Genomic DNA, 27,944 nt, shown 5'->3' on the forward strand with positions numbered 1-27,944 from the left:
TGCTGTGTATGTTTATGTAAACGCTAACTCAGTCTATCTTCCTTCTAATTTCCTTCCCATAACAGCATCTCCCTTCCTCAAAGAGAAAAACACAACAAAATTAACAAGAAAGCATGCGCCCTTCTTTCTTCTTTAATAGCGAACGTTAATGCCATGAATTATTTTCACTACATTTCAATCACCATGAACTGGTAGGCGTAGTGCTTTGTTTAAGTATATAGAAGTTGTTCTGATTTTAATGCTGATATACATTGGATTGTATTCTGGTTAAGTAAGCTTGAGTCGTTTAGTTGGTTTGCTCATGTGTTTGTCTTTTTAAACGTACAATTCCATTCGACTCATTATCTGAAAAAGCATGAAAGGTTAAGACTCTTGATCTTGAAGCCGAATTGTAAATCATTTATAAATATGTATATTTATCTCTCTCCTCGCTATTCCCTTCATGCACCCTCAGTGCCGACATGATGCCAACAGCCGCATCCAACTGACCAAGAAACTTCTTCTTTTGCTGGAGTCGACGCGGTCATCCCTACGTCACAGATGGGGCGTGGACATGCGCTGAAATTACGAAAGAGGAATAAAACCCTAAAAATAAGATCATTGTCAAGAAATGGAAGTCGCCGCATGTTATGCAGTTCTACAAATACATAATATAAACGCTGATGGCCTCGTGTTGTGCATCCAATATAATATAAGTCATATCTACTTCAATATATTTGTATTTATGATCGCTGTTGGCAAGGTGGACGTTTGTCACAGAACACGTCACGCTCGCTGTTGTACCTCATTGATTCAAATTATTTAGAAAATGAAAGAGAAATGATCATTAAAGTGGTTTGATTCAGTAGCAAATACTTAATTACGCTTTTATGTTTGTATTACAATGTAGGCTTTCATTGTCTAATTAAAGTATGATTTTCAGTATGAAATGCTGATATGATTTTTCTCAGTTAATTCTTCGTGTAATTTTATGCATTTTTCCTTCAGAAGTTGTGTTTCTTATGGTATTTGTATTGCCATCATAGCGCATGCAGGTATTCGTCAGTAGTTGTCTTTTAAATTTTAGGTGAGAAAAGTGCATATTGTATGTGCTTTTGTCTCCTACAGTTCGAATGAGGGATTCTTTTTGCCTGCTTCTTTTTTTCGTCTTTTCTTGTTTGTTTCGATGAGCTTGAATTAAACGTGTGGTGGTCTCTGCATGACATAAAACAATTTTCATCAAGAATCTCAGGGTGTTTATTAGAGACTGGATACCCATTTTACTTATACATGTACCTCTGTAATCAAGAGTTATATGCTCCTTATTTGTTGTCATTCTTCCAACGCACAAAGTATAGAGAGATTATTTAAACCACAGACGGGATTTGTGGGTTTATTTCTATCTTTCTTTTTTTTAATCCTTGACGGGTTTTTTTTTTTTTTGACCAATGGATATCTCATACATGCTATGAGGAATCCCTAAGTACTAAATGGTAATTGCAAACGAGACCAATGTCAGATGTTTCATGACTCTCAATGGTACTTACAACCAGAGAGAGTACTTCTTTGCCGTTTTGGGGGAAATTCATTGGTAAAAATTGCCAACAAACTCCAGGAAACTACTCGCGCTTTCAGCCACTTTCGTGTTGTGAGGGAGATCTGAAGCAATCACCGAAAGGTGAGCATCCTTGTCTTTCAAGCTATCAAAGTCACGCCGTTTATAATAGGGGAACGTAAATCTCAACTGTTCTTCCGCAGCTTATACCACGAAAGTGAGATATTTGATTAGAGTTTTCTCCCAGAGCATATTTTTATGGTATAGATATGTAGTTAGAAGTATAGGATGTACAGCGTGTATGACATTTATTATTTCCTGTTGAAGGCTGTGCTCTATTTGGGGAAGTTTGATTCATAAGTTTAAAATGTTATAACACGGAGAGGCTTAAAGGCAAGTGCCCGTTCCTGTTGTGCTTGTTTTGTGTTTATACATCTATTGCTGTCATAAATAGCAGCACGTTTATGATAATGGGTGTAATATGTGAAGAAATACGGTGCTTTTCTACGACAGCTTGTCTTTCATAACTGTAACAAGGCATGCTGGCTCGCCGGCATGGAAAACGAAGAGTATAAAAATGTATGGTTTGCATTGTACTGTAAATAGCTATTGAATATCGTTATTGCTTTCTTTTATACGTGGTGTACTTCTGGGAGTCGGTAGCATGCATATGTCGTGCAGCGCTGAGTGGTTGAACTTTATGGTGCCTTCGGGAATATTCTATATGGCTTTTTCCCTTAATTCCCCATCCCTTTATATCCACATTCCAGTACTGGTTTCTTTCAGAGTATATGTACATTCCGTGGGGGTTTTCCCTTCGGCTGAGATGTACTGTAGAATACATAGGTATCTGTTATTTGCTGCTAGACAGATCTGCTTGTATATAATTGAGATTGATTTAATGTTTATATTTTGGGTATTTGCCCATGATGGTTGGGGATAAGGATGTCTATTACACATTGTATTGCTTACAGCAAAACTCTTGTACACAGATATTTTGGTAATGTTTGAGCAGATATTACGTGTTATTTCTCGCGTTTAGTAAATTTTTGTCCTTGCCTTGCTATTTTTCCGTTATTTATTGAATTTGCTGATAAGCCTACACAATTATTCCAAACTTAAGCAATCATCAGGTTTTCGCAGTTTCATGCTGGATATTGTGCAGGTTTGTCTATTCATCATTTTATTTATGCACCATTTCTTATCGAAGAGCTCAAAAGAACGTTGATGTCATTTATTTATACACGTTTGTTTTTATGTAGGCCTAATACAATTTTGATTTATTTCTTCCCCTCGACGTTCGATTAGATGCAATATAAAAATTCTGCAAATAGGAGCAAGTTTTGCTTAACCCCTGCACGTCCAGACAATTTCAGTAGACCTATAGTCCCCTTTTGGTTCCATGCAGGTTTTAGTGATGGAAATAATGACTGTCGCAGTGTTATAAGCAAATTTAGGTCGGTGTAGGAAAATCTGACACAACTTAAGATGTGTTAACCGACTTTACATCGTTACATCAATGTAAATAAGGGCTAGGTTTCAGTGATGATGAAAGTGGTTTAGCTTCTTCTGCTGTCTTTGTCCGTTTCGCTCAGATTTGTGATTGTCGTTTCCAAAACTGCAGCTATTATGATGTATTATGGTTATTGTGATATATATTCTTGTTTGTATACATTTCATAAATATGTCAAAGTTGAAGAGAAAAACTCTTTCTCCTTATTTTTCTACCTCGTGCCTCAAAAGTTTGGCGGATAATATACTCTGTAGATGGTATTCGCTCTTCCCGGCAGTTTTCAATGCATAAACTTCTATTGAATTCCGTGATATAAACAGTGGAAAATATATATATTGATTCATTATAGCATCATCATTTCATTCACGCCGAGTTGAAAGCATAGTGAGTATATCCTAACAAGAACGAATATAACTATATTCGTTAATGTTTTATACATGAATGTGGTAGTATATACCTTCTTCTTGCTGTGGACACAAAGGACTGGCTCACATATCGCAATACACTTTATTCGTAAACAGGGTATAATGATAGTCGAAGCACACTTATTATTGGTCTCATGCTCTTTGTAAGGTGACGTACCCATTATTTTGTCTTTCTTCGTCGCCCAGTCATTCATTTGGTTGGTAGATAATGCCTGTGAATCGATTACAGAAGAATGAAACTTCTTGAAGAGTTCTGGGAAAGTTTTCTGTTTCATTCACAAAGTCATGTAGGATTTTGATATTACGTATCACAGAAGTATAGTTCATGATACAGTCAGTGACTCAATACACGGAAATCATATAGAATGGCGCGTCGCTATAAAGAATTGAGATGACACAGTATTTACGGGATACTCCGCTATACATGTGGTATTCTTGATTTTGGTCTTGGCTTTCAAAATTGCACAAAAATAAGCGTAAGGATATGTCATTTTCTGGAACGTATGGTATAACGACAAATTGTGTATCCCGAGAAACGCCATTTGGCTTTATTTCTTTTCGTAGTCCATATTTTCTGCACACCTCTCATGAGAAGAATTCTTGATCACAATTTACCGAACAGGCAGTATTCCCATAGTAAGCGAGATGTATTTCAACTAAATTGTCTTCCGTCTCTTTACAAAACAGATTCACGCTATTCCAATCTTCATTTATGTTTTTTTTTAATTATTATCTTTTCTTACTGTTTTAATGCTCTTGATAAAATTAAAGAAACCGCTATTTTGTTCAAACTTCTATAGCATCAGGGATACGTCTTTGACCTAAGGGATTGAGAAATCGCTTCCTTTCGCTTTCCTTCTTTGAACTTTAATGCCTGTTTACTTTCCATGACGCTGTCTTGAAAGACTATAGATGAAGACTTAACGTAATACCAACATTATGATCGTTGCTATGGTCGCTCTGATGATCCAAATTTTGTAGCAGATTTCATTGCAACCTGCAGAGAAGTGTGTACGAGGTCATTATTTTATATAATACTAGTATAGTGAATGAACAAGAAAAGAAAAATCCGAGAACGATGCAGATTGCACACGCTAAAGCACATAGTCGTCTACCATAGTGCGATGACCTTTAAAAAGGAGACTTACTCACTAATACCATGCGGTGAAGCAAGACAAAAACAATGTATCTGTATATACCGTATTGCATAAACGATGATGATGCAAGTACAATGTAAATAACTATTTGGATATTTTAACTCTATATGTACGATTATTTTTTAAGTACTGTGGTGTAGAAGTGGTAATCACACAGGTGACGTTACTATCGCGAAGAAAAGATCGAAGTGGCGTTAATTTCGAGAAAAAAAAATGAAAGAAAGTGTACTACAGTGGACCGATCATTTCTGTGTATTTATCATTACAGGTTTGGGGAAGAACAATAGTATGCCTTGACTGACGGGAATTTATTTTGTACTTTGAAATAAAAAACGACAAAAGACTTCTTTGACTCTGCCTGAATTTATTTAAAAAATGATATGAAGACACTTTGCCCGTGTATGTATAAGTGTGAAACATATCAAAATGAGGGTTGATTGCAAGATTAGAAGTCACTGTATAGTGACTGCAAGGTTCATAAGCCATTTTCATCATGCAAAATGTAAAGTAATATTGTGTGTGTGTATGTGTGTGCGTGTGTTTGTGTTTGCGTGTTTGCCCCACGTGTGCGTGTATACGCTCGAGTGGGTTGATGTCTCCGCTTTCCCGTTTCTCTCTCACTTTATTATCTCTCTCTCCCTCTCCCTCTCTCTCTGTAACTCCATCCTTCATAATTTTTAGTTAGATGTATTTAAAATGGTTTAAAGTATATGTATATATATATATATATATATATATATATATATATATATATATATATATAATACATATATGTATGTATGTTTATGTGTGGCTACAATGTACAACGCAGTTACTTGTATATGTTTGTGTGTAAATGTATGGATAATGCAGGTTATGCGTGAAAGTTAATGTCAGCACGTGTGTTTTGTATGTGTGCATGTATTGTTTGTCGCTATATTTTCTGTCTATCCCATCTGCTTTCTTTATCGTACATTACATAATCCGATTTTATTCATCTATAGCAATCCATCTGTTTATAGATCTGTCCTTATGCTCAGTGCGGTAAAATCACAATGGCATCATTATTTTGTTCATAAAATTATGTTAGCAATGGTAGGAAAACAAGCACCAATATAAATGTTTGCTCTCTTACTTTCTCATCTGTACTAATGGCACGATATTTGAAATTGTTTCCAATCAAAAGAAGGTAGCGTTTGAAGTATAAAATATAATATATATATATATATATATGTATATATATATATACATATATATATATATATATACATATATATATACATACATATATATATATATATATATATATATATTTATTTATTTATATATATAGTGAACATTTTGAGCAAAGAAAATGGGTTTTCATCGGGATTCGAACCCGAGACCTCAGGATTACTAGATAATGTGCTCTACCGACTGAGCCATTGAAAGCCCTAGATATTCGTCCCAAACCCTTAATTCTCTTTGCTCGTGTGGTCAGAAGCTATAGTGTGTGTGTGTGTGCCACACACACACACACACACACATTAACCTGACATAAACTAACAGAGAATTAAGGGTTTGGTACAAACACTGATCTAGGGCTTTCAATAGCTCAGACGGTAGAGCACCGGTCTAGTAATTCGGAGGTCTCGGGTTCGAATCCCGAAGAAAACCCATTTTCTTTGCTCAAAGTTTTCACTATTTATTATTTGTTTCTGGTCAGTTTTCCCTTTCTTGTTTCAATATATATATATATATATATATATATATATATATGAGTATATGAATATAAGAACGACCCAAGTCCATGGAAGACCATTTCGAGTAAACTAAAAAAAAACTTCATATCTTTTTTGTTTGTCCAATAATATTCTATTTAACTGTGATGGGAAGGCAACATTGTATATACAAATAAGAACATATATCATTATGACAATTAACATTAACATTAATTGTGGAGACGCCATTTTGTGTGATGGACTTGGGTCGTTCTTTGATTCATATACATGAAATTCTGCTATAGAGATGAGAGAAGGACGAGAGAGGGCGCTATAATATGAATGTAAGAATGACCCAAGTCCTTCATTCTTACATTTATATAAGATTTAACTCATTTATTTCAGGCACTTCCGGGGGTAATTAGGATTTATCATTTATACACAAGATGAGTCCATACATAAGCTACAATTTCCCATGTCAAACTGAATTTGGCCAAAAATTGGACTTGGGTCGTTCTTATATTCATATACTCATATATATATAAACATACATATATATAAATCCCATAATACACACGGAACGGGGCAAAGAGGTGGTATAATTTTATGTTTCTTGGTGATTCTAAGGATGCAGTCAACACCAATCAGCGTATCAATTAATAAAATAATAAATGATAGAAAGTCGCATGCGTCACCGCTCATAAATACAATGTTATCAAACAAAGAAATGATCCGAAATCAGATATAATAGCGTTTTTCGGATGATAATTATGTCTGGGGAAACTGAGTAAAGAAGAGTATCCGACTTTGGAACTTCTGTCTACTTTCTATATCACAGGGGTACATATTAGTGCATCGAAATATTGGACGACAGGGGCGTCACCAGCTTTTTCAAGGGGGGGGGGGTGCGTTTTGACACTAAATGTTTACGAGATTTTTTGGACAGACATTTGAAATATAGGAAGCTCTCAATCCCATAACTTTTACTGTTTTTTGAGGGAAACCAAGCGGGGAAAGGGCACCGGCGCGCCGGTAGCTAGGATTTCATCTTTTGGGGGGGGGGGGGGGGGTAGTATGCGAGCGAGCGGAACGAGCGAGCTTGAAAATTTTGACATTTTACAGTCCAAAAACTGCCGTTTGTATCCATATTTTTTTGCGTTGTAAATTAAGGGGGGGGCGCGCACCGGGTGCAACTGCTGGCAATTACTGGCAGCAACATCAGGTGAATGGCATAATAATTAAATGCGAGCGAGCAAAGAGAGCGAGCTTGGAAATTTTGACATTTTACAGTCCAAAAACTGCCATTTGGAGCCATATCTTTTCGCTTTGGAAATAAAGGAGGGGTGGGGGCGCAACGGGCGCAACTGCCAGTAATTACTGGCAGCAACATCAGGAGAATTGCATAACAATTAAATGCGAGCGAGCGAGCGAGCGAGCTTGAAAATTTTGACATTTTACATCAGTCCCCAAACTGCCGTTTGTAGCCATATTTTTTTGCTTTGGAAATTAAGGGGGGGGGGGGCGCACCGGGCCCAACTGCTGGCAATTACTGGCAGCAACATCAGGTGAATGGCATAACGATTAAATGCGAGCGAGCGGAGAGAGCGAGCTTGAAAATTTTGACATTTTACAGTCCCAAAACTGCCATTTGGAGCCATATTTTTTTCGCTTTGAAAATAAAGGAGGTGGGGGGGGGGGGGGGCAACGGGCGCAACTGCCGGCAATTACTGGCAGCAACATCAGGAAAATTGCGTAACAATTAAATGCGAGCAAGCGAGCTTGAAAATTTTGACATTTTACAGTAAAAAACAAACAAACTGCCGTTTGTAGCTATATTTCTTCGCTTTAGAATTTAAGGGGGCGCATCGGGCGCAACTGCTGGCAAATACTGGCAGCAATATCAGGAGAGCATAATGATTACATTCGAGCGAGCGGAACGAGCGAGCTTGAAAATATTACATTTTACAGTCCAAAACTGCCGTTCTTTTCTTAGCCATATTTTTTCGCTTTGGAAATTAAGGGGGGGGGGCACCGGGCGGAACTGCTGACAATTACTGGCAGCAACATCAGGTGAATTGTATAACGATTAAATGCGAGCGAGCGAAGAGAGCGAGCTTGAAAATTTTACATTTTACAGTCCCCAAACTGCCGTTCTTAGCCATATTTTTTCGCTTTGGAAATTAAGGGGGGGGGGGCGCACCGGGCGCAACTGTAGGCAATTACTGGCAGCAACATCAGAAGAATTGCATAAAGATTGAATGCGAGCGAACGGAGCGAGCGAGCTTGAAAATTTTGACATTTTGCAGTCCCCAAATTGCCGTTTGTAGCTATATTTTCTTGCTTTGGAATTTAAAGGGGGGGGGGGGGGGGTGGCGCACCAGGCGCAACTGCTGGCAATTACTGGCAGCAACTTCATGAGAATGGCATTACGACTAAATGCGAGCGAGAGGAGCGAGCGAGCTTGAAAATTTTGACATTTTACTGTCCAAAAACTGCTATTTGAAGCTATATTATTTTGGGTTTTTTTCCGCTTTGGAAATTAAAGGGGGGGGGGGGGACGCCCGGTGCGCCCGGTGCGCCCGGTGCGCCCCTCTCCCTGGATCCGCCACTGGTAGTCAAGGGTGTGGGTTTATGTTCATGACTGGGGGAGGTATGACCAGCGAGGTGACGTCGAAGTGACCAAGCAGATTTTGGACCAAGCGGGGAAAGGATGTCCAAAATCTGCACTTTAGAGCATCCCCTAAACTAATTGTGCGTGTTTGTGTGTATGTGTGTGTACTATATGTACATGGAAAAGTTAGGAATTAGCCCAGGTCAAGTCTTTTTATTGGCAATGCAAGACATTTTTACATAGACTAGTATGTAAAGCAACACTGCAAAATCAATGATCTAGCTTTGATACAACGAAGCGTAAGGTACAAAGGTGTACATTCTACATCACAAAAGTCATTGCGCAACATTGTAGCGACTCTTCGTTCGGATGTACTGAGTACACTGCGCACATCCTGCTTATATGCAGAATGCCAACCAGGAATCACGCTGAATCACAATCTTTTGTCCGGTCCGGGCTTTTTGAACAATGTTTCACACTATATACCTATCTAATTATGGTTAAAAGAAATCATAAGATAGAAAAATATCTTATTTCTTGATCACCCTTTCATTCAAAAGCAGTTTACTAACACTTGAATTACTATTTCGGTAAGTCTTTTTTTTTTTACCAGCGGATTGGGAGGGGGCGCACCCCCCCCCCCCCCCCCCCCCTCCGTATAGTAACGCCACTGCTTTTGGGTGAAATAATTGGACAGATTTCATGAATTCTAACAAAAAAGCAAGAAAATCTTCTCATTTTGGTAATTATTAATTATGGGTGGTGCAAAATGAAAATATGCTTGCCCCTCCAATATTTTTATGGGGGTAACTTTTTGTTTTTCTGTCAAAAAAAAAGATAAGAAAATCTTTTCGTCTCTGGAATTATGGAGGGGGGGGGGGATGGGCAAAATGATATGCTAGCCCCTCCATTTTTTTTCAGCTTTTTTTAATGAGGCTAAGGCTCGCTCTTGGGCTGGCAATATGGATTGGTCAGAAGTAACGTACATAGACCCTACATACTTGTAAGTATATAGCACACGTACATGCAAACGTGTATAAGTGCTCTGTATCGTACGGATGTACAGTACGGTCGATAAATAGTAAACACTGTAGAATACTAATAGATATGTATAAAATCAGTGCTGCCAGAACCAGGGGTGCGAATTGATTTTGTGTGTGTGTGTGTTAGTGTGTGTGTGTGTGTGTGTGTGTGTGTGTGTGTGTGTGTGTGTCCCTGGTGCAAAATACCAAAAAAAAAAATATAGAAAAGAGTAATTATTTAGCGTCCGGCGTTGAGGTCGCTCGCAGACTGATTTTTTTTTTTTTTTTTTTTTTAAGGATCTGAAGGAGACGGTGCGTTCGCACCCAACGCACCCCCCCTGGTGACGCCCATGGACGATTACTGACGATCACTGTTGACGCAAAGTCGAGGGCTGTCCTAAAGAATATAACTGGTAACGTGGACAACATTGTATTAAAATCCCAGGATAAATCATCAGCAATATAGTAGTACAACCAGAGATGATGACGTCAAACGAGTCCCTGTGTGTACATGTGCCCCTTAGTGGGGAGAGAGAGCACCCCCCCCCCGAAAGAAAACAAGTCTTTCTACCTGCATACCGCATCGCTCGCAAAAACGGTGATCAAAGCGTGTTATAAGTTTGTTAAAGTCTTTATATAGGACCCTACATCGCTCGAGAAATCGTTTGTTCTCTCTGCCTTCTCTTAAGGCAGTTTTTAATCGAAAATCAAAGTATAATAATCAAATGCCTTAGAAATTCATCGAAATTGGATGCGAATAAATGCAGGAATAAAGTTACGGGAATGTCCGAAATGATCACGTCCTCAAGAAACATAACGACCACACACCATTGCACCTATGCAAACCATTCCTAGATGTGAGTATATGCCACTCCCTGTAAAGTATTCTACTGACATCATAGTCACACGCATTACTTAGATTGCAATATATGCACCAGATGATTTCTGATAAAGAAATTCACAATTAACATATTTGTATCTTTTCATTTCTTTTTTTTGGGTCAAATTTATAATGATCGACCTAACATCAGAATGAAAAGGTACAGTTTGCTTATTTGTCGATTATAAACATAGTTGTAGTATAATTTCTTTACACAAACCAACGGCAGAGTAGTGAGCTGATGACAAATCTTCCTTATCTTTATAAATATAGGTTGCATTTGAAACAAAAACAAAAAGTGAAATGGCAGACATTCCGTTACTGTCTTGTTTTATGTCCGATGATTGGTGACAACACCTCTGCCATACTGCTCTTTAATTTGCTGTCAACTTGAACATGAATTTGAATTTTACGGTAGGGTTCTAGTACATTATATGAACTCCTCTATCGGTGGGGCTAGCTAATACGCAACTGATTTTCCCTCCATTTCCCTGGAACATCTGGCCAATCTGTCAAAGCCACGGCATGCTATAAATTCAACGTCCATGCACTATCACGCTGTTTTCTGCCTCCCTGACACAGAAAAACGTTGTCTGTCGAGAGCACTGTCGACGACATGTCCAGTCTGAAATAGGAAAAGAAACATACTTTGTTGGGGACAACGGCTACGTATTGACACATATTCAAGTTTTTGAACGTTGAATAGCCGGAATTTCATGATAAGCATCATTGTGTAATGAGATGTACTTTGCTGATGCATTTGTTGTCATGTCATCTGCTTACACCCTTGTCCGATAGTCTGTGAATAGACTACGTTGGTCGAGGTGACGTGGCCACGACACGCATGTGCGATGACCGAGGTCACAGACTGGTTACCATACGTGGCATACACACCGTACTGATTGCCGCAGAGAATATGCCGAATTTCCGTATTCTGTGAGGTGAGTGTTTTGACAGTTGAACCATTGTAGACGTATTCTAGCATCGCTTTATACTTTAAAGCCTGTTGTTAAGATTTTGTAGAGAACCCTACTTTCTGCAAGTTAACACAGCTAGGGCGTACGCGATTACCAGTTCCTTGAGTTCAGTTATAAACCTATTCAATATTCTACACCTCTCACAGAGCTCCATGTGATTGTCCAGCTGTGTGGTAAGTACTTAGCCGGTCGAGCGGCTAGCATTTAGTAGCAATGAAGAGCAGCAGCTAGCAGTGCGATATATTCCCGTTACGTGTTCAAGGTGTGTAACTGTAGTGTTGCATGCAGCCACGATTCCACGAAGCGGACATAAAACGTTAGACTGAACTGGGACAAAAAGGTTAGGGAAGGGAGAGTGAAACTAAAAAGTGTACTGTGCTGTGAATGCATTCACTAGGCCAGGTCGTGGTTTGGCATTCATAGAACGAAATGATTTGTAGAAAGTGTTTTCAATTCATTCTCATTTCCATTTGTTGATGTATCAAAACCTGTTGACAGGCCGTGTTTTGCATTTGTTCGGTTATCGCCAGTCACTATTAAGTAATTATAGGGCATTATCTAGTCCACCACTCCGTACACTGCCATTCATTTGGTCATACCATAAGGCATAGCCGATGGCAATGATAACTATACACAGCAGCCCAGCGACAGGGCTGTACTGTCACGACCCACGGCACAACACAAAGAGAGCTCAGCGATCGCATTGTGATCGCATTTGAGATTTGATACTTAGCATCATTTTTGTCACCTCAAACTCATTAAATGTAATTTTCATTAATGACACTACATATCTAGACTATGTTATCGATATTGACATGCACATTTCACAACAAATGAAGATTTCTGCAGCATGTGCGAACGGTACATCTGATAATCGGCAGTTCACGCGATCTGAATGCACTTTTAAAGGTCATGCTGTCGACCGTGCTGCTACCAAAGAGCGCATGCACGCAATAGATCACTGCACTTCCAGCCACGCACGCACACGCATAATTTGCTGAGTGGTCAACGCGACATTTTGAATTCTGCAACGATGAACCCCGACGGTCGGGAATGCGCTAGAAAGTGCCATTTTTTTGTTCAATGGACTTATCGTAAGGGCTCTCTGTGGACTTATGTACCTTCTGTAATATCAGCATGAACTTTACATGAGTGACGTACAAATGTCTATAAGTAATGTATAAATTGATATAAGTTTTGTAGTTGCGTTGTGATTCTCCACTTTGATGGCAAGGCTCCGACTGTCTGCCGCTGTGCTTCGCACAGCGTCTGGTCGGGCTAAGCCGATGACTGCTTAAAATGCTTTCAACCTCCATAGACTTTGCACATAGTGAAGACACAACGCAGAACAAGAAGGGACCGATATCACGATTTAGCCAAGACTGAACACAGGCGCGGAATACAATGATGTGAATAGAACTCTATCTCTAACCACACCAGCGACCCCAACGCAAACTGTTAGTGGTTACAACAGCGCCCCATGCCGGGGTTACTCTACCTCAAACGTTAAATCTACCAGACGCAACACCTACATCATACATGGTAGACTGTCATTAGTTAGATGATGTAGAATTTCAAGGATTTGGTGGTAAAATAAGGGGGATATGCTGAGGTGAAATTTTGAGATTTTTTTGTCCTCGCTTGGCACACACAATGGCCAATGCTTCGATAGCTGTTTTGAATTCAAATGGGTTTGCTTCTTATTGTGGAGTTAATTGCATTGTATCACTGAGTCTGTACTATCAAACACAAAACCTCTGCAATTCTGATATAGATCTTGACCTTAGTTGGTGTGGGATTGCAAGTGTACTTAGTGACCCCGATGAGATGTGTGTCAGCTGGCAACCATGCAAACATGTAAAATGGATTGGCAAATACATTGCATTGTGATACTCGTAGTAAAGAGTCTTATATGATGCCAACCAAATCAGTAAATCACAATAATCACACTGTATCATTTTGTTTACTTAAGGTTAAAATTTGTCTTGTATATGAATTGAGGATTAACTTTCATGGTGAGACCAGATATACATGTACTTGCTTAAAAAGAGACCTTTAAATGAAAATGAAAAAGGTAAGACAAGTGATACATTTCAATCATCTTATTCTGTTTGTATTTGTGTTTCTCTAATTTTTAGACCCCAACAGAGAGCTGTCCACAGACCAGTTTAGTTCTGTCAAAGATGAGCTACATGAACCAGCCTCCTAGTGGAGGCTACCAGCAGTCGCCATACAATCCCTATGGCCCACCTTCCAGTCAGGCTCAGCCCAATGCATACAACAACTACAACAACCAGCCTGGTCCTCCAGTCTCCTCAGCCCCACCCCCAATGGGTGGTGGTGTCCCTCCAACCAATAAGCCCCAGTATGGAGGGTATGGTGAAGGGAGACAGCAATACCCTCAGGGCCCCGGTGGTCCTGCCTTGAATGGGCCGTCTGGCCAGGGTTCGGCTCCCATGTCCAATCAGTATGGCCAACCTAAGCAGCCGATGGGTGGATACTCATCTGGTGGTCCGAGAGGGCCACCACCTGGGCAAATGCAAGGGGGACAAGGTCCCCCCATGGGAGGACAACCACCACAGGGACAGGCCTCGCAGAATCTTCCTGGCAGCTATGGAATGCCAAACAGGTAGGTATTCAATTAGAAGCAAACACTAATTATGCTTGTTCTTTAAAGTGCTTGGACAGGACCGACAGACACCTATTGGTCCTATTCCAAAGGCCTGAGAGAGAAAAAAAAAGTTTTATGTAGAGTCATGCACTAACAGTGTCATAACATTTGATTAACTGTATCTTTGAGAAAACAGATTTAATCAGAGGAGATTTTCGTATTTTTCATGACAAAGAAATTTAGTACTTTTTTTATTCATTACCAGTGATGGTCATCTTTCAGTGTGGAATTGTGCATACTACATAAGCTGAATGATGAATTACCACGGTGGTTACATGACGAAGACAACAATTCAGATGTCTACATGAGATACTGTGTCAGGTGACATCCTGGCATTCAAATGCTTAACTCTGTGTTTTATGTATCTAGATTTACTTCAACTACCAGGTAATCCATTTTTTCTTTGGTATTCATTGTCTTCAAAAAACATACAGGAAACCAAAACCAAATGCAGTGGTAGTTTCAAGCAGTTTCACTTGGCAACACAACATTTGCCCTGTGTGACAATTGCTCCGGTCTTATTTTCTCCAGAGACTTAGGGTTAGGACTAGGGTTGTGATCAGGTTTTAGGTTTAATTTGATGTGAGGATTAGGATTAGGGTTAGAGTTATGCTTGTGAGTAGGTTTTATGATGGGTTTCGTGTGCAGATATTTCATGAGAGCAATTGTCGCAGGAGCAAATGCCATGGAACCGTATCACTTGCAGCAACAAAGGTTCTGCGGGACAAAATCTGTACTCTGTGAACTCATTAAAATTCACTTTGTACAATGTATCTACCTCCAGACCACCAGTGTCCAGCTCACAGCCAGGATTCTACCAACCTGGAGCCCCACCCATGTCTGGAGGTGCCCCGCCCATGAAGGATGTCACCAATAAGATGTCAACAATGAGTGTATCCAGAGGGGCACAACAACCTGGCTACAACATGGTATGTTGACCCAACTGCTTATGTTGTCTGACGCAAAGTGCAATGTTACACCTACTGCTACAGAAATGTCTCTTTTCTTTTTAAAGTTTATTTCCATTCGTACAAAGACTTAGATGCAGAGTTCTTTTCTACTAGTGTGCACTTGAAAAGAGTGCCTCTGATGTGAGTAGGAGCACATCAAAGCAAATTTCATCACGGCCGACATTGCCGCTTGGAGAAATTTCATGGTGATTCTGCCATGATGTAGTGATATATAGGCATGGGACTTTTTATGACTCGTGACCTTTCAGTAGACCTATTAGCAGGTGGATGTGCTCAGCATGTGACAAGTGCTTTCCTGGCAATGTGACAGTCAATTTGTCAAATTATGCATCTGGCTTTGATAGAAATGCACTGGAGAGAAGCAGATGGCATATTTTTATGTTTCCATGTACACCATTTTTGTTTTTCCTTCATTTGTATCTTTTCCCCAAAGTGAATACATTTTGCAGGCATGTTACTTTCAATTTAGACTTGGCCCCCTTGTACATACTGCCAGTTTCAAAACAAAATTTCACCCGTAGAGTGCACTGAGTACTCAAGAAACATTATGCGTTAAATGGAATAAACTGCTTTCCTGTTAATTGTGAGAATGAATGAGTTTTTTTTCTTCATATATCTGAATTGTTCAGATTAGGGCTAATACTTCCCTATTCTGAAGTGAAACAGAAGAAGCACATGATAGGAAATTTGCTTCAAAGGTAGAGTCTGCTAAATCAGTAGAATGTTTGTTACACCAACTTCAAACTTTGACATTGACGATGGAGTTCTTGCATAGACAATGGAGGAAATGAGTTGTATTATTCTTCTAATTACATTGTGACTTTAATGTCATGTGTCTACTTTTTTTCTGTTGCAATCCAGAAATCAGAGGAGTTTTCTCTAAGAAATGTTGCCAACTGCCTTTCTATTACATTGATCAGCAGTTACGTCAAATTTGATACTTTTCTGATTTGTGGTGTTTATACAAAGCGATATGGGATGTGTGATTTTAAGAGGAAAGTGTTAACGCAAAGCATTTTACTTCTGGGTAGAAATCTACACCACATTCCATCCGAAGACAGCTATATTTTGCTTTTATTATGCATACAAATCATTAGTGCGGAATATCATAACTGAACTGTGACGAGATATGCTGATGTGTTCTTAGTCTTCCCTTTCATTTTTTTTTTTTCAACACTATCAACAAAATTGGATATACTGTATTGCTAAACTTGATGGACTGAAAACCTAACCAATAATGTCTGTGATGTGATATCCCAGGATTTATGTAACTCTTATTCAAGTTTCATGTCCTTTAGCTATAGGAAAACATGTAAGATGATTATATTTTTGTGTGGAAAATAAGTGTTGATGATTAGTTTCTTTTAATGCAAACATTAAAAAATGCCATTTTTAATTATGTCATTCAGGGTGGTCAAGTTCCAACCAGTACGTTTCCAGGCAGCCAGCAAGGACCCGGATACGGAGGCCCTCCTCTCAACCAGCCCCCTCCATCCAGTCAAGGTGGCTACCAGGCATCTCCTCCAAACGCTTACTCAGGTGCACAGCAAACTAACTATTCAAATGCACCACCTACAGGCTACGGCAATGCACCACCCTTGTCAAGTTATGCGGGAGCACCTCCACCATCGTCAAACTATGGTCCTCCGACAAGTATGGCGGGTGGACCTCTTCCACCGGGTGGGGGTCCACCAGGTGTAGGTGGAATGCCTCCTTATGGATCCGGTGGTCCACCCCCAATGGGATCAAGTATTACCCCACCGACCACGCCTCCGGGGACAGGAGCTCAACCAGGTTACCTACCAAGTGGCCCTCCACCTGGTGCTGGAGGAATGGGGATGCCCCCTCCTGGAGGGGCAGGCTATGGCCAGCCAGGCAGCATGCAACCCCAGCCCCAGGCACAGCCAGCCCCCAAAAGGCTAGATCCAGATCAGATGCCTAGTGCAGTAAGTGCTTTGTGCTGCATGTGCCGTATATGCCTCTGTACTATAATGGTTACCCATGACATGATTATTTGTTGTCTTTTAAATTTTGACACAGTATGCATCCATTATTGATCTCTGTACTAATTCAGTACTTCAAACAATGTGCTATTATTTTTCATGTCTTTTATTGCTATGCTTTCATTGCTTTATTTTGATTATGGGGATCACAATCAATGTGTAAAATGTATGTGTGCACTGATTTTGTAGATGAAGATAACTGCATTCTGAGTAAATTATTTTCATTCTTGATCCAGTAAACATGGTCTTAATCATCCTTGAGCTGGTACATATCGTCGCTGGGGTGACAAGACCTTGTATCTGCAATTTTGGTGAAAATGACTTTTTTTAAATTAATGGTCAAATAATGGGTTAAGTGATGTCCTGTCCAATTCTCAACTGTCTTACTCCAAAGATGAAGCCACCACGGCATGTCAAAGGAAAGGCTATCCCATTCGCCACAGTGCTTTGGCAGCCATGTTTTTTGGCTCTCCTGAACATTTGACATTTTGTAGATACGAGGTCTTGTCGCCCCAGCGACGATATGTAACACCCAAAAGAGATACAGTGGAAAAATCATCTGAAAAGGAAGGCAATGTCGCTTGTTCAGCTTCTGGTGTCAGAACATAGCAGGATGAGAATACTACACTCAGTGTTGATTGTATTCAAGATTCCTAGAGTTTTAGCCGTAGAGGCAGTGCTCTTCCTATGGTATACAGTGTTACACACACACACACACACATGTATATGTGTATGATGTTAAATTTAGAATAAGTCACGTGTGTTTAATGATAGTTGGAAGATGTACATCATAAACTTGCCACGAGCTGTCTCTTATAATTGATTGATATCTGTCCTAATTTGAATAAGCCTAAACTTTAAATGATTCAAAATGATTGTCAAGGAATTGTTTTATTTCACTCAGCAAAGGTGAGTGAGTGCCTGTTTCATATCAAGTACTCATGTTAAGATTTAATTTTTGTGGATGTGATAGAGAAATATACATTATGTATCTTTCTCATAAGAGGGCAACAACATTTAACCATTGTGCTTGGTTGTTTTATTTCATTGTGTTTGTGCACGCAAATTTGCTTTTTGCAGATTCAAGTCATTGAGGATGACAGGAAAAACAGAGGTGGTCAACAGTTCATAACAAACCTGAGAGGCCAGGTCCCACCATTAATAACCACAGACTTTCAAGTCATTGATCAAGGTAAGTGTTTTAATTCATTGTTTCGTCCGCTGACTGCAATGTTTTATTGGACAGTATTATCTGAAAGATATTGAGGCTTGTGAGACAGACTGGTGATGGATTACTTTAAAGGACAAGTTCACCTTCATAGACATGTGGGTTGAGTGAATGCAGCAATAATAGTAGAACATATCAGTGAGAGTTTGAGGAAAATCAGACAATCCGTTCGAAAGTTATGAATTTTTGAAGTTTCTGCTCACTCAAGGCCGGATGAGAAGACTACTATAGCTTGTGATGTTACATGAGTACAACGATATAAAGAAAGAATGAAGAAAATTCAACATATTTTCACTTTTCTTGCATAAGAAAAGAACACATGACTTCTCCCTTTCAGAAGGCAGGGGTAATAATATTACCCTTAACATACGTCAGTAACAAGTCAAAGAAAATGTGCACTTTATTAAAAAATGAAGTTTTATGAAATTCTCTTTTTATTTTCTTTATATTGTTGTACGCATATGACATCATAAACTGTAGTAGTCTTCTCATCCAGCAGTGACTGCACAGATACTTTAAAAATTGATAACTTTTGAACGGATTGTCTGATTTTCCCCCAACTTTTGCTGATGTGTTCTACTAAAATTGTTGCATTCACTCAATCCACATGTATATGAAGTTGGACTTGTCCTTTAAACATTGTCATAAACTCAGCAGTGGAATCGAGTGTCTGGAATACAAGTGATATGTAAGTCTGGAAGATAGTAAGGTTGGGTTGCAGTCACACATATCTGAATATCCAGAGCTTGCCTGTCGGCAAGAAGGTGCATTCTCAAACTCAGACTGGAAGGTTGATAAGTTTTGAATCTGCGAAAGGTCTAACTGTGTGCTTTCCTTTCTATTCAGAAAAATATTAGGCTGTTTCTCATTTTAATTGAATAAGAAATAAAGAGAAAATGCTACCCATCTTACAGTGATTGCACTTTCGTTTTTATGATACCTCTGAGATATGCAGGCATTTTCCCCCTTAATTTATTAAGTTAAAATGGATGCTTATATTGCAGGAAATTGCAGCCCCAGGTTTATGCGGAGCACCATGTATAGCATTCCATGTACCCAAGACCTTGTCAAGCAGTCACAGATACCAACTGGAGTCGTCATCTCACCATTTGCTCAGCTCATCAATAATGAAGTAAGTTGCTACCGGTGTGGAGTTGCTCTTGAGAGTATGTCCACCAGTAGGAAAATGCCCCAGTTTCCAGGCCTAGACGTAAGGCCAGTGGTTCAGCGTCAAACCTAGATTTTCTGCTCTTGACCCGGTGCAAAATGAAATGAAATGAAATAAAATGAAATGAACAAACTGCATCAACTGCAGAAAAAAAGTCATATGAAACCAACCTATTGGGTTTGCTTCAAATGTCTAGCATAGTCTGCAAACGGTATCAGCACTGTACATCATGCCTTTCAAATTAATTAATGAGTAGCCAGGTGTACTAAAGAATATAACACTAGTTCTAAAAACTAAATCATACATTTATCCAATTGTGTTTTAGAACGTAAACCTAAATATCAATCCCTAGCATACTGCAAGTTTATATTCCAATTGTACAGAGTCTAAATTGTAAAACTACACACATCTTGTAGCGTCATATGTGTATGTTGCATTAACTTCCCAGGTATGAACCTAAGCGTTCCTCAGAGCCTGTGGACTTGGAATTTTAGCTTGTTGCACTTTGTGCCCTGATATTTACAGCCCTTTCCCATCCACAGAAATGTTCTGACCTTGTAGTGAAAGTGATGAGCTGTTTGTTTTGGAATATCACAGTAGCTCATGTCAATGAAGTCCATGAGAGATCAAAAATAATATTCACATGCTGAGAATTATTTGTTCCAATCTCAGTTGTCTGTGGAAGAACAATCATTATCTCAAGTAATATGCCTGAAAGTGAAAAGCCTCAGCTGTTCATCACACTGTCGCAGGCCATTATTTAGTAGTTTGTAAAGGGGACTGATAAACAAAGTTGTTCAAACTGTACACATATAGATAATCATAATGTCTTCAGAAATCAGTCAGCAGGAGAAAAAGTACAAAAAATATATGTATCCCATTTACTGTCCTGTGTTCTATTCCCAGAACCCCCCTCCTATTGTCGACCATGGACCCAATGGACCTGTGAGGTGTATTCGGTGTAAAGCCTACATGTGTTCCTTCATGCAGTTTGTAGAGGGCGGCAGACGGTTCCAATGTGCCTTCTGTGGTGGCCTCACAGAAGGTAAGTACTCAACATGGAGATCTCTTTTTGAGAAGAATGAACACTAGATAGGCCACTACATCATATTGTTCATTGATATATGCTCATTATGTCAAACTAAGTGGAACCAATATATAGTCAGATTTATCTAAGGAGTCTCCTGCATTATATGGTCACTAAAATGACATGACATTTGCTACTGCGACGGTTGCTCTGGTCTTCATTTTCTCCAAGGACTGATGTTAGGGTATGGGTTGTATAGGGTTTTAGATTTAGTTCATTTTAGGATTAGGAATAAAGTTAGGGTTATGTTTGCTGGTAGAATTTATGTTTGGCTTAGTGTGCAGATTTGTCACGGGAACAGTTGTTGCAGGAGCAAGTGCCGTGGAACCAGTTACTGTAAAAGTGGATATTTTCGCGTGACTAATTTTTCGCGCTTGGCCGGGTTGGAAGAGTTTCGCGTGTTTTTAATCCCGCGGAATCAAGACATCACGCACAGGCACATATGGCAAGCAAAAATATTCGCGTGCTTTTATTTTCGCGCTAGTTTCTGGTTGCGCGAAATGCGCGAAAATTTGAACACCGCAAAAATTTCCACTTTTACAGTACTACAAACTCCCTGTTTCAGAAATTGTTTGTTACATACCTTACCCTTTACCGCCTGTATAATGCAGCCAGTGGTAACTTGATTTGTCTTGAAAGGACCATATTTCACTGTTTATGGCAGCCACAGATTCAAGATTGATCCCTGTTTTACCTGCTCCCATACTGATTACAAAGCTTTCTGCCAGTGTTTTTGTGCATTACATAATGGCCTTTTTAAGACCAACTAAATTGCTAATTGAGGGGTGAAAGAAGATGAAACGATGCACTTGATTTTTTCACTCATATATTTGTGGGATGTTATGGTTAGTAACCTGTCACGACCCTTTAAAGTTGAGAATCTCTCCTTGATCATTGCAATCCCTAAAAAATGAACAGAGTAAGTAATCCTAGTTTTACTAAGTTTTAAAACCAAATTGAATGCATTGTGATCGGTCACTTTTTGAGTTAAAGTGAAAACATAGTTTTGGTAAGGGTCTGAGAACCCTTCTTGCACCATTTCATATTTGCTCGCAATATATCGAAAGAGTCTACCAAGAAACTTACCTGCCTGACGCGATTTGTCGGGATGATGAGTTATTTCAGAGGATTTTGAGATCAAAGATAAAAGTCGGTATACCGGCTTTTATTCCAGAAGGATCCAGGTTAACTCGCTCTCAGTGACAACTCGGCCCTATTTCAGACAATTTATACGCAGTTCTTGATCGCCATATTCTATACATATGCGCACATTCATTTTGTAGGCGCGCCAAAGAGGTTCTTTGATGCGCGCGCTGTATCAACTCGGCCCGTAACTGCTACCAGCCAGAAGGCGAAGCGCTCCCATATTACAACACTGTACAATCCAGAGGGACAACTCGGCCCCGCCATCAAAGTGAGACCGAGTTGTCCCCTAGTCCGAGTTAACCTGGCCTCGCTCGGGTAAGTTCTGAGAGGCGAACTTTTTTGGTTAATATTTCGCATTTTCGTTGTTACCCAACGAAAATCTTCTTATTACAGCATTATTCCACACATTTCTTGGGCATACGTATACATTTTGAAGGGAAATTTGACAATTTTGCCAGCGTACCAGAACTATGTATTGCCTTTAATAGTTGAAATGTAAAATTTAACCCTTTTACCATAATTCTTATTCAGAACTTGCATCAAAATGATACTGTTGTCTTGTATATGAAAAAGGAGAAAAATTGTACCCCCAAAATTCAAAGTCATGTGACAGAGACAGCCATTCTGAGGTCTGAAAATGGTTCCATATTAGATGACTCGGTGACACTCAAACTGTTGTACACTTCATAGTTTTGCTGAGACTGTATAAGATCTTTTGCTTTCATACACTAAGATCATTGTGAAACTACTTACCTTTGTAGTTAGATTCTCTTTAGAATGCTTTTGAATCCTTCTGTATATTTTTTTAATCTTTCAGTTCCACCCGAATTCTTCCAGCCGCTTGACCATATGGGTAAAAGAGTGGATATGTATGAGAGACCTGAACTGTCACTGGGCACATTTGAATTCCTTGCAACGACTGATTACTGTAAAGTGAGTATTCAACAGTGCTGTTCAATCATCTAAACTGGACAGATTTCAGTGAAGGGTCACCCGCACTTATTGTTTCAAGCCTCAGTTGGGTCTTGTCCATCTTATGGGGTTGCCAGTTTTGTTCATTATTTGATTTGGTATATGATTTTGTCATTGAAGTGTAACATTAATGAATACCAGTGTAGTTACAGGAGATGAGTTTGATGCTCCTGAGTTAAATGTTTGAATATGCAATGTAAGTATAGATGAGATGCTATGAACATTTCCTTAAAGAATGTGCTAAGTATCGCAAGATGCCAAGTAAAAATTTTTTAGTAATGCTCTCTCTTTCTCCCTTCTTTCCTGTAGAATAACAAGCTGCCTCCGCCCCCAGCATACATCTTCATGATCGATGTCACATACCAAAGTGTGAAGACCGGCATGGTCAATCTTCTCTGTCAGGAACTCAAGACACTGCTGGATCAGCTACCGAGGTGAGGATCACCCAGCTCTCCCAGAAGGTTATCCAGCTGTATTGTATCACCCAGTACTCTGGCTGGGCTGGAGGCCCCCTAACGTCTCTCTCTGCTCAGTGGGACCAAACCTCTCTGAAAAGATGACCTCCTCATATACACACAGTACCCCAGATTTACGCCATGACTGTCGTATCAGGGTTACAGTCAACTCTGCTTACATCACTTACGTTACATATATCATCAATCGGTTTAGTTGATGAAAATGAAAAGTCCTAATTTACATTCATAGCCTTACATGTGTTATTCCTCTGTCAGTGCAGAAATCAGATATTGCCTACATTGTTGCAATTTTCCTCAGTCTTGTCCAGATCAACTTCACAGAGTTAACTGTACTTTAATGTTAGTCACTGCCTTCCAAGACTTTGGAACGTATTGTAATTGATAGTATGATGTGTCATTAGACAATTCATATTTCAATTGCCACAATGTTATTGTAGAGTGCAGTCTGATATTTACAGCAACAAGCTGCTGACATATCACATGATTTATAAATGAAATGCATCTGCCAGCACAAGGCTCTCTTCAGTTTTCATGCATGGTCCTTTTGTAGCTTTTAATGGCAGAATTTTCTCTCTTCTGTTGTCATGCATGGTCCTTTCTAGTTTTTAATGGCAGAATTTTCTCTCTTCTGTTCTCATCCATGGTCCTTTCTAGCTTTTAATGGCAAAATTTTCTCTTGCTGTTAATATATCAAAACATCTTGCAAAATTTTTGGGTGATATCATTGTCAATGGCAGTGATGCTGTCAATCAGCTTGTGTTTTGCTGCTCTGGGTTGTGTATACAGGGAGCATGGAGCTCAGGAGTCCAGCATCCGGGTTGGGTTTGTGACCTATGACACAACGTTGCACTTCTACAATGTGAACAGCGCCCTCGCCCAGCCACAGATGCTGGTTGTGTCCGACATCAATGATGTCTTCATGCCACTGCTTGACGGATTCCTGGTGCAACTATCAGAGTCCAGGGCTGTTATCGAAAGGTACGTCTAAATGATTTCAAACATTGACATCTAGGTATCATTTTGAACACAAACAGAATATCCTCACCGTAAAAACATTTGATAACAAATGAGAATGAATGTGATTAATGTAAGTGTTTTGAGTATACATTAGAAGCACTGAAATGAGTGACTCATTATAATTTTGTTATTTTCAAGGACTATACCTGAGATAGGCATTCATGGCACGACAGCAGTCATAGCTTCTGCTAATTGATTCATTTTACATTTATGCTAGATGATTAGAAAATATTCAACCTATACAGAGAGTACTGAAGTTGAATTCTCCTTCTGAGACTGTCTATTTAATATGAAGTACTCTTCACATGACATATAATTTGTAATTTTAAATGTTGCCTTTCATATCAACATGTTTAGGAATATCAGAAGATTGTTCAGAAAATGTATGCATGGAATTTACTTGTGAGTGCTATTTGTTGTATAACCATCCACTGTATTGCCTTCACCTCACTCAGCCTGCTAGACCAGATACCAGAGATGTTTGCCGAGACGAGGGAAACAGAATCAATGCTGGGTCCAGTGGTTCAGGCTGGTCTGGAGGCTCTAAAGGTGAGTAAGCCTCCAAATATTCAACATCAATATCTGTAGGTAATACATTAAGGGCTTTTGGTTTCAACAAAGACCTAGCAGACTGTCATGTGATAATGTCATAGGATGAAAGAGAAGTCTACATATTTATCTCTCTCATTCAATAATATTTCATAAAATGCAAGAAACGGCTCAATCACCATACTCTCAGCTGAGTTTCTTATGTCAAATTCTGCATGTGTAAGTAAATGTAATGTTTTGATATGATGTCCTTATATTGGGGGGGGGGGGGGAATTCTCCAGTAATCAAATGGATTAGCATCCTCTGACTGGATTTCTCGGAAACTATCTCTCATTCAGGCTGCTGATGCCTCTGGGAAGCTATTAATATTCCACTCATCCCTGGCCATCCTGGAAGGACCAGGAAAACTGAAGAACAGAGATGACAGGAAACTCCTCGGCACTGACAAGGAAAAGGTAAGCCAAGATTGAGCCTCTCACAGTCTTCTCTCACTCTATTTTAGATTCGTGGTCATTAACATCATCTTTGAATTCATACTCACTGCAAGCAAACCTCTCCGTTCAAATTCTGCCAATGTGCACTGAGATTTAGGATGTAGGTGACTGAAACTCAAACTGCTGTTGTCAGAACATTGATACTGAAATAGTGCACAGGTTAAAGCGTTTTCAAATATATAAAGCATATTTATGAGACAAGGTACAACTTCATTAAACATAAACTCTTATAACTTGTCAATTGATGGAGCTACATAGTTTAATTTTGAGAAATATTAGGGAGGACACATCAGTAATACTTTATGTATGTGGTGCCTTAATGAATCTATTTTTGTTACTTCTGTGATAAAACCCTTGTAAGTCATGCCTTCATCTAGTACCTTTTGTGGTGAATTCAGAATGATATCTTTGTCAGTATGAAGTAAACCTGAATTGATGGAGTGCGTGTGTGTACATACTGTTTGCCTTGCCTGTGTCATCTGGATCTGCTTCATTGGTGTATCTCGTACAGACGGTCCTTTCTCCACAAATCAGCTTCTACACCAAACTTAGCCAGGAGTGTGTGGTGCAGGGCTGCAGTGTGGACATGTTCCTCTTCCCCAACTCTTACGTGGACGTGGCCACGATAGGACAGGTCTGCACGCTGACCGGCGGCCAGTGCTACAAGTACAGCTACTTCCAGGTAGGAGTATGCAAGTTTGTATTCTCATTGAAAGTATAGTGATTGCATAGAGTACCAAAGTGTGATGTCATATCCATTTATTGCCATGGAAACTGGTTCTAAACAACCTCACCTGGCCTGGTCTGTGAACGCTATTGACCATGCTCGCACCTTGTTCTAACCCAAGCTAAACAGAAGACTGTAATATTATCACTTTAGTACTCTAGTATGTGTGACATGTATTTAACTGTGTGACAATTGATATTTGATGGACGAGTAAAACCAATTTATATGAAAGAAAGATTTCATTGTAATTGTACAGCATATTGAGTCCATTATTGACAAATGAGATTTATCCTTTATCATTTTGATAATGAGAATCAGTTAAAAAAAAAAAAGACCCATTCCAGGGCTTCACCCAATGCACACACCCAAAGATTGTCTCTCACAAACTTGTCTTTCCATATGTGTGTAGGCTTCTAATGATGGAGAAAGGTTTATCCACGACCTCACCCGGAACCTGACCAGGGAGGTGGGCTTTGACGCCGTCCTGCGGGTGCGCACCAGCACTGGCATCCGGCCGACCGACTTCTATGGCAACTTCCACATGTCCAACACCACAGACGTGGAGATGGCATCCCTGGATGCGGACAAGGCCGTCACCGTGGAGATCAAGCACGACGACAAACTCCAGGAAGATGTGGGAGCGTTCATCCAGGTGAGAGGGGGCGAGTGATGCCAAGTGGGACATAACTGTGACAAAGACCCATTCATGAAGCACTTTCCTACAATCACAGAGTACAGTATGAGATGTCACTCTGTCAGCAGCTTGATGACATTCACTCCACAGTGAGCAATTGAATTCTCGGTATCGCCAATACCTAGGTGCCAAGCGCAGAGCAGTGTTTTAGATGCATTATGGGATAGCTCAGGGGACAAACTTGCCCTGGTTTTGGCTGCATATGCACTCCGGTCACGCTCTGTCTTTAATAATCCAGAGGTATTTTTTGTTGAAGATTTCTTTGCTTTCCATCATTTGACCAGCACAGTGAAGCCTTGCAGTAGTGAACCTGAGTCTAGTGACCGCAAATCAGTAAAATTGAAAAACTTTCAACTCTTTTATAGCTGAATTATAGCCAAAAAAAGGAGTAACAAGGTGAAAGCAGACAAATAACTCTATTGAATCGTATGGGAACTGTGACGAGTGCGAGACAACCAGAAGCGACAATGGCACAGAGGAATCCCACAGTGCATCTGTGACAGGGCTCTTCAGTGTGCACAGAACTTTTCTGCGTATTGGCAATTCCGAGAATTATTGAGATGATAAATGCAATGATTGTCAGTGGTAGCAATTTAAAGTCTATTTTAGTGAGAAGGGCTTTTATTGTCTAAATTGTCACACTGAACTTCCTTCATGTAAAAGGTAATCAGAGAGTCCTAGTTAGATCATTGCTGATGTCATAGTTTGAGAAGGAGCCTGTGCTTAACAAGCCCTACATTGCTCTCTTATGTTACAAGTGTGTTCGATTGCGTGCAGTTCATCCTTTAAATCAAAAGCTTTGACATGATGTTCAATTTGTGCTGTGTTGAATATCTAGGCAAAACATCAATTTGTTTTCATATGAAATGAAGTATACTTAAGTAAGGCATACTATTCTATCAATTGACATGTATCGATTTTGATGATTGCTGGGATAGAATT

General features: G+C 39.6%; 2 protein-coding genes across 2 annotated transcripts in view; both read left to right on the forward strand.

The window, feature by feature from the left end:
• LOC139733796 (uncharacterized) overlaps window positions 1–562 on the forward strand; it is a 33,962-nt gene extending 33,400 nt beyond the window's left edge. The window contains exon 10 of the mRNA XM_071644601.1: window positions 455–562. Within this exon, the coding sequence (XP_071500702.1) occupies window positions 455–562 (108 nt within the window). The remainder of the gene's footprint in view (window positions 1–454) is intronic.
• Window positions 563–11,685: 11,123 nt separating this feature from the next.
• LOC139733783 (protein transport protein Sec24C-like) overlaps window positions 11,686–27,944 on the forward strand; it is a 20,811-nt gene continuing 4,552 nt past the window's right edge. The window contains exons 1-14 of the mRNA XM_071644588.1: window positions 11,686–11,762; window positions 13,937–14,427; window positions 15,254–15,398; window positions 16,850–17,386; window positions 18,524–18,635; window positions 19,676–19,803; window positions 20,746–20,884; window positions 22,890–23,005; window positions 23,354–23,478; window positions 24,307–24,498; window positions 24,993–25,086; window positions 25,426–25,542; window positions 26,093–26,263; window positions 26,718–26,960. Coding sequence (XP_071500689.1) covers window positions 13,982–14,427; window positions 15,254–15,398; window positions 16,850–17,386; window positions 18,524–18,635; window positions 19,676–19,803; window positions 20,746–20,884; window positions 22,890–23,005; window positions 23,354–23,478; window positions 24,307–24,498; window positions 24,993–25,086; window positions 25,426–25,542; window positions 26,093–26,263; window positions 26,718–26,960 — 2,565 coding nt within the window. The 5' untranslated portion in view covers window positions 11,686–11,762; window positions 13,937–13,981. The remainder of the gene's footprint in view (window positions 11,763–13,936; window positions 14,428–15,253; window positions 15,399–16,849; window positions 17,387–18,523; window positions 18,636–19,675; window positions 19,804–20,745; window positions 20,885–22,889; window positions 23,006–23,353; window positions 23,479–24,306; window positions 24,499–24,992; window positions 25,087–25,425; window positions 25,543–26,092; window positions 26,264–26,717; window positions 26,961–27,944) is intronic.

The sequence above is a fragment of the Diadema antillarum genome, unplaced genomic scaffold (genome assembly GCF_040938485.1).
Source record: "Diadema antillarum isolate AM-2024a unplaced genomic scaffold, OU_Dant_1.0 seq00000491_RagTag, whole genome shotgun sequence".
In the NCBI taxonomy this organism is placed as follows: Eukaryota; Metazoa; Echinodermata; class Echinoidea; order Diadematoida; family Diadematidae; genus Diadema; species Diadema antillarum.